The sequence below is a fragment of the Ranitomeya imitator genome, chromosome 1 (assembly GCF_032444005.1).
Source record: "Ranitomeya imitator isolate aRanImi1 chromosome 1, aRanImi1.pri, whole genome shotgun sequence".
Taxonomy (NCBI): Eukaryota; Metazoa; Chordata; class Amphibia; order Anura; family Dendrobatidae; genus Ranitomeya; species Ranitomeya imitator.
This window is the reverse complement of record NC_091282.1, coordinates 996,275,726-996,289,063: the sequence shown is the minus strand read 5'-3', so window position 1 is coordinate 996,289,063 and position 13,338 is coordinate 996,275,726. Positions and strand designations below refer to the sequence as shown.

Here is a 13,338-nt window from a genome sequence, read left to right as displayed (position 1 = left end):
TGGGCCCAATATCACACCAGAACACTACAGTGGGACGTATTGCGTAACACCCGTCACTTGTCGGGTCACCGAGTTAAAGTGCAAAGTTTAAAAATTGCAAAATTGTCAACACTTCTATATTTTCACAAATTGGCACAATTCATAATAACCAAAATAACCAGGGTATGTGAACTTTTGATCAGGGTTATTTGGAAGTTTTGGGTTGTCATTATGATTTAAAATAGAAAATACAGTAGTTTGACAATAAATGGCTTCACCCAACCACTAACCATGAGTGGAGAAAAAGCTTTGGTATTATCATTCATATTCTCTGAAAAAAGGCCAAGAAAGCAAAAATTCTGCCAAGGTATGTAGACTTTTGAGCACAACTGTATTATGGATTTACGGTATTTTTTTTCATGCACGCTTTTAACACTTGTGTTGAAATGTTAAAACATTCCCTACATTTTAATATGTTCTTCAAATCTGATTATTGAAAATGAATGAAGTGATGAAAAGATTTGTATAGATCAGTCTGTAATGGGTTACAAAACTGAGGTTCTTGGATGCCATGAAACCTCAGTGAGAATCAGTATCTCCATATGGAAACGAATTGGAGCGGTGAATTTTCCCAGGAGCAGCTGGACGGCCTAAAGTACTCCAAGGGATCATCAAATGTAAAAAAATATCCAGAAAGAACATCCACACAACAACGGGCTCCTGTCCAACTATGATATCATCATTTTTTTTTTAGGTCGTTAGTTCTGTGCTGATTATTTTTGTTATTTATCTATATAAGAACTGGCACTCAGTTCTTGTAATGTATAGCTACAAATCCACAGCTTCCCTTCAAACAGAGCGAATGTTCAATGATAGCATTCTTTGTGTTTAGCTTATTGTGTACATAATCGCTTCAAAAATAAATCCGTCTTCAGTAGACTCCTTAGCACCTCCCAGTGGTGCTTCATTAGTTTTCGCATGTTAAGCTGGAAACCTCATGGAGTAATGGCTGCAGAACTTAGTAAAACATTGTGTGTGTTTTTATTTTTTTCTTAATTGTTGAAGAGATATTAGTATATTATTTGCCATAAATATTATTAATTTCCACTGTCACCAAGTAGCAGCATAGATAGGGACATCTCTTATTTCTTTTCCATGACGTTGATCAATAATAACCAGGCAGCATCATGCAGGAAATGAAATAAGAAAACGCTCTCCTTCTCAAGTCACACAAATCTCACTGCTGGCATTTACTGTGTTTACTTCTCTGCAGCTATTTCATGCATCTGGAAATAATGCCCTGATTGCTGACACATCTAGACTGATGAATGTGACATGCTGCAGCTCTCATCTTACAGCACTGTTGGATCTTTGTGCCTTCCTTTCCCCTCTGTCTTTGCCGTGGGATGAGAGATGAAACATGTCACATATACCACAATGTATATTGTATATGTGCCAGCTATCAGATCATTTGTTACTTATGCTTGGAGTAGATGCAGAGCAATGTTTGTAATGATTTATAGCTCTACGCTCCTTCCTCCCCAGCCCTTACCTTGTTCATCATTACGCAAGGTAAGAAATTAAATGCCCCTGGAGAATAATCTCTGCTAACGCCCCCTTGTAATAGTGGAAATCGGCTTTTAAACTTTGCAAGCTAATTTCACCGCAATGGAGATGAGAAATTAAAAAAGAAAAATATATATTTTATTGAGCACAGCAGTCTCTCTTCCATGTTGTGACCAGCTTAAAGGGAACCTGTCACCCCCAAAATCGACGATGAGCTAAGCCCACCAGCATCAGGGGCTTATCTACAGCATTCTGTAATGCTGTAGATAAGGCCCCGATGTATTCTGAAAGATAAGAAAAAGAGGTTAGATTATACTCACCCACGGGCGTTCCCATTGCGGTGGGCGTCGCAGTCCGGTCCGGGGCCTGCGGCTCCGGCACAGGCGTATTTTGTCTGCCCAGTTGAGGGCAGAGCAAAGTACTGCAGTGTGCAGACGCCGGGCCTCTCTGACCTTTCCTGGTGCCTGCGCACTGCAGTGCGTATACGCACATACGGCGTGTCTTTCCAGACTGCAGCATGTCTATTTTGTGGATACGCTCAGCCTCTGCAAGAGAAATGTCACCCGTACAACGTATAGGATTGCGTGGTTCATTGAACATAGAGGAATCCCCTGCATTCAATAGAAGGCAGCGCATTGGGCGCAGCGGACGTGTGTTGCACCCAAAGCGCTCGTAATTACTAACCGCCTGCACATAGCCTAAAAGTGACATGGCTATACTGCGTATAGTGTGCACTAATGTGACTAGAAAATGACATGAGCTTGTTCATGTGGTAGGGCTCAGGGAAATAAAGTAAAGTAAAGCGCACTGCTTCCTAATAAAGTCCATTATTTTATTTTTATAGACTCCTGGTGATGTAAGAAATCCTGAGACTGCCTCGTCCAGTCAAGCTGAGAAAAGGTAATCTGATTATTATCACTTCCACCACTAGATTGGTTATTTGTAGGACACTGGAGTTTCTCATCACTAGATTGTTGGAGTGACCATTTAGCCAACTGTCTGGTGAATAAGCGCTGTATAAGTCACAGGTCACACTAAGATCTATCAAATGTGTTGGCGGAAGCTCTCTTTATATTACGCAAAACTGTTTCTTCCTTTAGAAACGCAGATTTTCTCATTGGAGAATTTGGCAAATACAGTGAGGAAATGAGTAACCAACTCCATATACATCAGGTATCTATCTATCTATCTCTGTATCTATCTATCATCTATCTATTGTAATGCTGCGGTAGCACCATACGCAAGAGGAAGTGACCCACAAAGTTCAAACACAAAAGTCTCTTTAATGTGTTACTTCACACATAAAGGTGCTATAAATTAAAAAAAAACATAATAAAATGAGTTAAATCAATAAAATCACCACTGTTTAAAACAGGCTCCAGGTATACTCCAAAATATAGCTATATGCAAAAAAACAGAAGGAGTACAAAACACCCATATAAAATATATCAAATATTTTATTAATTAATCGTAAAAAATACCATATACACAATATTATTAAAAAAGATTATATGGAAAAAAAATTATCACAGTGAAGGACACAAGACAAAAAAAGATCCGACGCTATTACATGTATATAAGGACCGGGAATTCAGAGACCATAAAAATCCCCATAATGCAATAATATTATGCAAGTATGTATATATTGCAGCACTCTCACAGTACTAGAAAGTTGATATAACACTATGGGTGTAACTAGGGTTTGTAAAAACCTATTACCATCATAGCTATAACCCCATAAACGCCCAAAACATGAATAGTCCATAGAAAAAGTCTCACCCAAATAGGTCCTGGTAACCGGTCAGACCACGCAGCCCAACACACGTTTTTTATATGGGTGTTTTCTTTTTTGTATATACACATAAAGGTGCATAGCATTTTATAGTACACCATCAAAGTTCAATAAACACATTTGCATCTCGTCTCGGTGCCCGTTTCATAGTACTATACATCATATGGCTTTTAGATTGCAGTTCCTAAACACGCCGGACCTCTCCTTGTCCGTGGGGTGACCGCACGCTATATTACAGTCTCTAAACACAGCTTCACGTGTTGCAGACACTACACACGCCAGTCCTCCTCTAACTAGTTCCCGTGGGTTTCCTGCACTGCTGTATCACAGACTCTTTACTCACACAGCCTTACACAGCTCCGGATAGCAGCTGGACACCATATCCACCTGTTTGCAATCGTTACACATGCCAGTCCTCTTTCTGGCTCAGGACATCCACCACTGGTTCACCTCCGGGCACAGGACTGTCCACATCCGAGACCAGGTAGCATGGACGACTTGCATTGCTGTGTACGCTGCGGTGCCAGGCTATTCAGCTGCTTCACACACACAGCCAGCGCTCTGCAGGCCTCTGCTCTGCACAAGAGCACACACCAGACTGACACTGAAGTTGCACCTGACACACCCATACCCCTTACTGCAGGGCTTTTAACAAACAAACCTGTGGCTTTCTGTCAAATAGAAAACCCGGACCGGAAATCCGTGACTGCCATGCACACCTATGGACTTCATCCATCTCCATGCACAACCAGGGGAGAACACACAGCGACCCCTTCCTGTGACACTAGTCACTGCCTCACACTATCTATCTCTGTATCTATCCATCTATCTATTATCTATCTAACTCTGTATCTATCATCTTTCTATCTATCTCTGTATCTATCTATCTATCTATCTCTGTACCTATTATCTATATGTTATCTGTCTGTCTCACATCTATCTATTTATCAATCTATCATCTATCCATCCATCCTCCTATATATCTCTCTCCATCCATGTCTGTCTGTCAGTCTATCAGTTGATTTATCTATATCTCTGCCTGCATCTAGCTGAAGATACATGAAAGGCCGTGTGAAGCTTTGAATGACTCTTATGATACTCATTCTTTCTTATTTTTTCTGTCCTTTTACACTTTTTTTTCTCTTACGCTTTTGAAAAGGCTGAGATGGCCGAAATGAGATTAAAGCTAGAAAGCATTGTAAAGGAAAATGAGACGTAAGTAACCTGTCATTGCCTCATCATAGTATTCCATCCATTGTTATACCGTTTAGTCCTGCATAATCAATCTTCGGCTGTTCTATAACGTGGTCCGGTCGTTGGATGCCACATTTCTTTGATACATTTCAGTTGGAATTATTAAAATGAGATTTCCTGTCTGGATCTTGCTGTTACATGTGGCATGGCAGCCCTGGCGATCTTCTGGTAATGTCCTCCTAGCATGTCTTGTCCAGCGTATTAGTGAAGAATGCTACTGTCCTCTGACACAGATGTAACTTTTATTTTTGGGAGGTTTTATGCACCTAATTTTCTGTTTGCATCCATCTTTTATTGACATATATGAGTTTATGACTTCTTAAGTGGAAAAATAAATACTTTGCCCACGAAGATGCATTCTTGCGGTTTTGTGTCCAAGTGCTGAATGGCATTGTGACAATGTGCCACATGTCAACTTTTTCAACTTTTTTCTTTTTGCTTTAATTTCAGAATTTAGGGTTTTTTTAGTACATGTCAAAAGTATACAAATTGTTTTGGATACCAGAGGTGTAGGCCGTCCAAATGCCACTGACAACAAAAGGGTTAAAGTAAAAACAATCCTGGCCAATCTGTATACTTGACAGTCAATTGATTGATGAGTTTCAAAACAGAAACAGGCGGTGACAGATCACTGAAGTCAATGTCCCCAGACTATATGATACCTTTTTCCAATTTTCTTCATTCTTCCTTTAGATATGCCTACCTTATGTTTTTAGATATATTTTATTTTTTCTCAATTTGACTCTTGATTGCGCTTGTTGGTTTCCTCTACATGGCTATAATCTTCCCTCACCCTAATTGTCCCTGAATGGAGCTGGTTGCCTTACACCGGTTCTCACTTTAGGTCCCTTTACATCTGTTTTTTTAATTTAGTGTCATAGTAATGTCCTAGATATTATTATCTTAGTAATTCCAACATAATTGCTTGTTATTGGTATTATTATCCTTCATTCATTTGTAAAAAAAAAAAAAGAAACTGGTATTCGATTTTAAAAATACCATTGTAAATAAGAGCAGAACAAAGAGAACTATATACGTTTACAGGGGTTGTCCGGTCAAGAATACAGGTTTGTAGTCACTCTGAATCCTCACATCGTGCGCACTGTGAAGATTCTTCATGTAGGTGGCAGCAACAAGCAGTCATGTGACGACAAGTATGTGATTGGCATACTTCTGGCCACATTCCGACTAGACTGTATCCGGCTTCGCTCAATACACTTGCATTGACGAGGCCGATTACAGTCAGGTCTTCATGTGACCGCATGTATGCAATTCGATTACTTGTGATTACACCTCCTTCTCTCCCGACATCTGAGAATCCTTAAGCTACGTCCCCATGGTCAGTAATTAGCAGCGCTTTGAATGCAGCACATGTCTGCTCCGTCCAAAGTGCTGCCGGCTTTTGAACGCAGGTGATCCCTCTGTGTTCACTGAAACGTGCGGAATCACTGCGCCCAGTACATTGTACGGAAAATTTATCTTGCGGAGACTAAGCGTCTCCGCAAGATAAATAGAGATGCTGCAGTCTGGAGAGACGTGCCTCATGTCCGTGATCACATCATAAATCATGTCAGTGACGTACGAGCCCCGGAGCTGCCTTAGCACTTATATCACTGACTACTATGTATGGATGGTGCCATGGAAGAAACTCTTGTTCCTGTTGTAAAACAGGCAGGGAAATTTGTTCCCTCCCAAACAAACAGTTGAGTCCGTGCCATGTCAATAGTTTATTCACCTGTGCTTTGAATTGAATAACATGTACTTTGTTTGTGGGACAACCCCTTTAATTCCAATTCTTACTTACGGTAATTCTATTTGTATTTCATTGCCTCCTGCTATTGTATTAATATTACAGACAGCTTTCTCAGGCTTAGATTTAAGAAGGATGCTAGTTTGTTTTTGTTTTTTTTAATGTGGGCATATTCAATAAATTATATAAGCCTGCAAAATAAAGTAGAAAAAAACAGACTCATTATTTTAAAATGGCCCAAACAGCCAATTTTTAGCTGGGCTCTTTTAATGAGCATCCAATTGTTATAGGGGCCCCCTGGCTTATACAGATGATGTCTGGGAAAGAATAACCGGGCAGTGTGAATTTAAAGGGTTCTTCCCTATCCATAATCTATGGGACTGTCGGAGAAAGCCAAGCGCAGTGCTTAGCTATTTCGGCAGTCCCATAGGTGATGAATGGAGTGAAGGTTGTGTATGTGTACCTCTGGTTCATTCACGATGGGGAATTCTATAGGGCCTTCCTAAACCTAACATCAGTAGTAGTCCATAGATATTCTTACTGATCGGACATGGCAGGAACAAGTCAGTCTGCCAGTGCCTGTAATTGTCCTGTTATCTGTCTCTGACAGGCTGCTATTACATGTTCTCGTACGTCTGGCAAATAGCTGCTTTCACATTGTCGCCCTCCAGTTAGTTCATTACAGTTAAAACAAAAGATCAAGGTCAACTATTGAGAATTTAGTAAAATCCTTTAACTTGGATTCTTCAGATGTACGCACTACCTAGTTATAGGAAACTCTTTTTACATTTCCGTGCTGAATAAAGATTACATATGAAATCAAGCAAAGAAATAAAATGGGTAAAAGGAATCGCCTATTTGTCTCTTTACAGAAATAAGTGCAGTCTTCCAAAAGTGTTCCTCCAGGTTCACAGGCGATTTTAGCGCTAGTGCTTGCTCTATAAGACCGTGTTCACACAGAGCGTGAGCACAGCGGTTTTCCCATTGCATTTATTGTGCAGAAAATCATCCACGGTAAACAGTTCAAGCAAAGTGGATGTGATTTTATGAAAAACTCATCCGAATTTTCAAAGGATTTTTTTGGGGGGAGGTTTTTGGTACAAATCTAATCTGTAGTTTAATAGCGTTACTAACCTACACTGCAGGGAGAAAATAAAGTTCATTGTCCCCTAGAGATTGGGTTTCCATCACAGGAGCGGCGCCGCTGCTGGTTAAGTCACCTCTCAGAGTTCACAAAGTGGCGGCTGTATCCGCACACCACTTGTATGCAAGTTCGCCATGCAAGACTCCATTGCTGAACAAAAAGCATGGTCAAGCATGTTTTAAAGCTTGTTCAACAACATTTAGACAAGCATATAAAATGCTGGGAGAATATAGTCTGGTCAGATGAGACCAAAATCAAACTCTTTGGATGCCATAATACACAGCATGTTTGGAGGCCAAAAGGCACTGCATATCACCCCAAAAACACCATACCAACAATGAAGTTTGGAGGTGGGAACATCAGGGTGTGGGGCTATTTTTCAGCATATGGCACTGGCAAATGTCATGAAATTGATGGAAGGATAAATGGACAAATGTACCTAGACATTCATGATAAAAATCTGCTGCCATCTACTAGGACAGTGGTCCCCAACTCCAGGCCTCGAGGGCCGCCAACAGTGCAGGTTTTCAGGATTTCCTTAGTATTGCACAGGGGTTGGAATCATCACCTGTGCAGATGATCACATTACCACCAATGCAATACTAAAGAAATCCTGAAAACCTGCACTGTTGGCGGCCCTCGAGGCCTGGAGTTGGGGACCCCTGTACTAGGATGATCAAGATAAAATGAGAGTGGACATTTCTGCAAGACAATACTCCCAAACACACGGCCAAGGAAACGCTCAATTGGTTTCAGAGAAAGAAATAAAGTTGCTGGAATGGCCCAGCCAATCACCTGACCTGAATCCAAAAATTTATGGAAAGGAACTAAAGCTCAGAGTTCATAGGAGTCCACAAGACCTTTCAGGATATGAAGAGTGATTGTGTGGAAGAATGGGCAAAAATGACACATGAAAAGTCTTTTGTATGAAGTATTAAAGCACCACTCCTGGAGGGGGCGTGTTCAGCGCTGGAGTGGCTCTTTAAATGTAAGCACCCTCCAGCATCTTCAGCCATCTTGTGAGTGCATCTTCTGACTGGCCAGAAGTCAGAAACTTCTCACAAGCCATCAATGCAAGTCTATGAGAGTAAGAACGAGCCTCTCATAGACTAGTATTGAAAAGTAACCTCTGCGCAGTTCCATGAAACACTGCAATAAAAAAACAATGTAGTGATGCTTTAAATAAATTTCAGTAAGTGTTTTAAATACTTTTTTCCTGTACCATTTCTCATTATTGCACAAAACTTTATTTATGGACACCTATGGTTTGATTTCTTTGCCTGTGTAGAGTGGATGGGTTGTTATTAACATCTGGTGAGAATATCATGTCAATAGTACCTTTAAAAATATATTTACTAAGAAAATTGGTGACATGTCCAATACTTATTTCACCCGCTGTACATATTAGGTTGGAAGAAGTTTATCGTTAAAGGGGATTTATCATGTGGAGAAACACTATTCACCTGCGGGTTTAGCCCGGTTTCCTGTCTGGCAGACTTACTAGAGCAGCGGCTACAAGGAGAAAATGAAATTCTCTTCTCTCTGCAGCCAATCACTTCCAGTCATCAGGGCAATGCAGGGAGCGATTACAGTCACCACTCACTGCACTGAGTGTGGTGTATATGATTGCCATGTCGGAGGAGATCAGTGAGACGCTGCCATGTCGGAGGAGATCAGAGACACACTGCCTTGTCGGAGGAGATCAGTGAGACGCTGCCATGTCGGAGGAGATCAGAGACACACTGCCTTGTCGGAGGAGATCAGGGACACACTGCCATGTCGGAGGAGATCAGGGAGATGCTGCCATGTCGGAGGAGATCAGGGAGACGCTGCCATGTGGGAGGAGATCAGGGAGACGCAGCCATATCGGAGGAGATCAGGGAGACGCTGCCATGTCGGAGGAGATCAGGGAGACGCTGCCATGTCGGAGGAGATCAGCGAGACGATGCCATGTCGGAGGAGGTCAGGGAGACGACGCTGCCATGTCGGAGGAGATCAGGGACACACTGCCATGTCGGAGGAGATCAGGGAGATGCTGCCATGTCGGAGGAGATCAGGGAGACGCTGCCATGTCGGAGGAGATCAGGGAGACGCTGCCATGTCGGAGGAGATCAGGGAGACGCTGCCATATCGGAGGAGATCAGGGAGACGCTGCCATGTCGGAGGAGATCAGGGAGACGCTGCCATGTCGGAGGAGGTCAGGGAGACGCTGCCATGTCGGAGGAGATCAGGGAGACGCTGCCATGTCGGAGGAGATCAGGGAGACGCTGCCATGTCGGAGGAGGTCAGGGAGACCCTGCCATGTCGGAGTAGATCAGGGAGACGCTGCCATGTCGGAGGAGGTCAGGGAGACGCTGCCATGTCGGAGGAGGTCAGGGAGACGCTGCCATGTCGGAGGAGGTCAGGGAGACGCTGCCATGTCGGAGGAGGTCAGGGAGACGCTGCCATGTCGGAGGAGGTCAGGGAGACGCTGCCATGTCGGAGGAGATCAGGGAGACGCTGCCATGTCGGAGGAGATGAGGGAGACGCTGCCATGTCGGAGGAGATGAGGGAGACGCTGCCATGTCGGAGGAGGTCAGGGAGACGCTGCCATGTCGGAGGAGATCAGGGAGACGCTGCCATGTCGGAGGAGATCAGGGAGACGCTGCCATGTCGGAGGAAATGAGGGAGACGCTGCCATGTCGGAGGAAATGAGGGAGACGCTGCCATGTCGGAGGAAATGAGGGAGACGCTGCCATGTCGGAGGAAATGAGGGAGACGCTGCCATGTCGGAGGAAATGAGGGAGACGCTGCCATGTCGGAGGAAATGAGGGAGACGCTGCCATGTCGGAGGAAATGAGGGAGACGCTGCCATGTCGGAGGAGATGAGGGAGACGCTGCCATGTCGGAGGAGATCAGGGAGACGCTGCCATGTCTGAGGAAATGAGGGAGACGCTGCCATGTCGGAGGAAATGAGGGAGACGCTGCCATGTCGGAGGAGGTCAGGGAGACTCTGCCATGTCGGAGGAGATCAGGGAGACGCTGCCATGTCGGAGGAGATCAGGGAGACGCTGCCATGTCGGAGGAGGTCAGGGAGACGCTGCCATGTCGGAGGAGGTCAGGGAGACGCTGCCATGTCGGAGGAGGTCAGGGAGACGCTGCCATGTCGGAGGAGGTCAGGGAGACGCTGCCATGTCGGAGGAGATCAGGGAGACGCTGCCATGTCGGAGGAGGTCAGGGAGACGCTGCCATGTCGGAGGAGGTCAGGGAGACGCTGCCATGTCGGAAGAGGTCAGGGAGACGCTGCCATGTCGGAGGAGGTCAGGGAGACGCTGCCATGTCGGAGGAAATGAGGGAGACGCTGCCATGTCGGAGGAAATGAGGGAGACGCTGCCATGTCGGAGGAAATGAGGGAGACGCTGCCATGTCGGAGGAGGTCAGGGAGACTCTGCCATGTCGGAGGAGATCAGGGAGACGCTGCCATGTCGGAGGAGGTCAGGGAGACGCTGCCATGTCGGAGGAGATCAGGGAGACGCTGCCATGTCGGAGGAGGTCAGGGAGACGCTGCCATGTCGGAGGAGGTCAGGGAGACGCTGCCATGTCGGAAGAGGTCAGGGAGACGCTGCCATGTCGGAGGAGGTCAGGGAGACGCTGCCATGTCGGAGGAAATGAGGGAGACGCTGCCATGTCGGAGGAAATGAGGGAGACGCTGCCATGTCGGAGGAAATGAGGGAGACGCTGCCATGTCGGAGGAGATCAGGGAGATGCTGCCATGTCGGAGGAGATCAGGGAGACGCTGCCATGTCGGAGGAAATGAGGGAGACGCTGCCATGTCGGAGGAAATGAGGGAGACGCTGCCATGTCGGAGGAGATGAGGGAGACGCTGCCATGTCGGAGGAGATCAGGGAGACGCTGCCATGTCGGAGGAGATCAGGGAGACGCTGCCATGTCGGAGGAAATGAGGGAGACGCTGCCATGTCGGAGGAAATGAGGGAGACGCTGCCATGTCGGAGGAAATGAGGGAGACGCTGCCATGTCGGAGGAGATCAGGGAGACGCTGCCATGTCGGAGGAGATCAGGGAGACGCTGCCATGTCGGAGGAAATGAGGGAGACGCTGCCATGTCGGAGGAAATGAGGGAGACGCTGCCATGTCGGAGGAAATGAGGGAGACGCTGCCATGTCGGAGGAGATCAGGGAGACGCTGCCATGTCGGAGGAGATCAGGGAGACACTGCCATGTCGGAGGAGGTCGGAGACACTGCCATGTCGGAGGAGGTCGGAGACACTGCCATGAGGAAGGTGGATTCCAGTAAGGCTGCCGTCACACTATCCGTATTTGGTTAGTATTTTACATCAGTATTTGTAAGCCAATACCAGGAGTGGAACAAATAGAGGAAAAGTATAATAGAAACATATGCATGGCTTACAAATACTGATGTAAAATACTGACCAAATACTGATAGTGTGACGGCAGCCTAATCCTGATAACAAGGTGTCTGTCCCGAGATTGAGGAGACCGCTTGTTAGATGTGTGTGCACGTCTCCAATGTTAGAGAGATTATTAATTAGACTATTATAGGACCCCCAATCTCAGTTGCTAGGCTCAGTTCACCTGCCTGGCTCACTTCTTTTCCCATCATCACATTTCTATGTGTACAGTTTAGACATAATGTCGACTGTTTCATAGTTTTCAAAAATGTTCAAAGAAATTCTTTCTAACATTTGACCGAGCGCTTCGTAATTGGCACGTTCCCCGCTACCATCCTCCCTGCCAACTTTTGAGACTCACTGCATTAACATGAGGTTTCCACTAATGAAGCCATCATACACTTCGCACATAACATGGGATGCGGCTAATAATGGGAATAATGTCATTGTGTAATTCCCCTTCAGATCTTGTAGCTGTGGAAAGTTAATTAGAGGATCAGTCACGCAGACAGCTACAAAACTCTACATGTAAAGTGACAGGAGGGAAAGCGAGGTGGCATCATGTAAAGAACTCAGATTGCCTTCTTTCTCATAGGCTACACCAACAATTAAGAGCGTCCCTGGAGAATCAGCTGGAATCGCTCCCTACGAGCGCTGCTCTGGCCAGCGAAGCTTCTGCAGAGCAAGAATTGATTAAAAACCTACAGGAACAATTGCAACTTGCTAATCAAGTAAGCCTGAAAGCTCGCGTCATCCTGCACTCGCCTCCTATGGAAGGAATGCACTGTCCTGATGGTATCACACCTATGTGTATTTCCTTTTCCCATAAAGCCATGCCAGGATAAACTTAAAAAAAAAAAATAACGAAGAAATAAAGCTTTTATGACTTTGGTAAGAGCTATTTTAGCTCTGCTGGCACAGCTTTCTTAAACTACACAGATGTACAGTAACTCACGAAACATCTGTGACCTATTAAATTAGCTCTTCATATATGGTGCTAGAATAGAAATCCTATCTGGAGTACACAAGGTGCGGCAATGTACTGCACGGTCCTCCAGCCTCGTGAGATAGGTGAAGCAACAGTGCCCCCTGCCTGATGGGAATGGACCTGCTACTTCACCTTCAATGTAATGAAGGAGGATTCTTAGTCTAGTTTCAGAAATCACTGCAGATCACTGATGAAGAAAAAACACAAAATTGTGCTTTTGCCTCTATTCCTACACATAAGCATACATATATTAAACATATAGTGCATGTACAGTACAGACCAAAAGTTTGGACACACCTTCTCATTTAAAGATTTTTCTGTATTTTCGGGACTATGAAAAATGTAAATTCACACTGAAGGCATCAAAACTATGAATTGACACGTGGAATTATATACTTACCAAAAAAGTGTGAAACAACTGAAAATATGTCTTATATTCTAGGTTCTTCAAAGTAGCC

The 13,338-nt window shown here is 44.7% G+C and overlaps 1 protein-coding gene across 4 annotated transcripts in view; it reads left to right on the top strand.

The window, feature by feature from the left end:
• The window catches only part of SCLT1 (sodium channel and clathrin linker 1), a 272,388-nt gene that overhangs the window by 75,299 nt on the left and 183,751 nt on the right, over nt 1–13,338 (top strand). For 3 of the 4 annotated variants that reach the window (XM_069743944.1, XM_069743943.1, XM_069743946.1), the window contains 4 exons: nt 2,390–2,445; nt 2,646–2,718; nt 4,497–4,552; nt 12,488–12,623. In XM_069743944.1, the coding sequence (XP_069600045.1) occupies nt 2,390–2,445; nt 2,646–2,718; nt 4,497–4,552; nt 12,488–12,623 (321 nt within the window). The remainder of the gene's footprint in view (nt 1–2,389; nt 2,446–2,645; nt 2,719–4,496; nt 4,553–12,487; nt 12,624–13,338) is intronic. The other variant, XM_069743945.1, reaches the window with a different exon arrangement.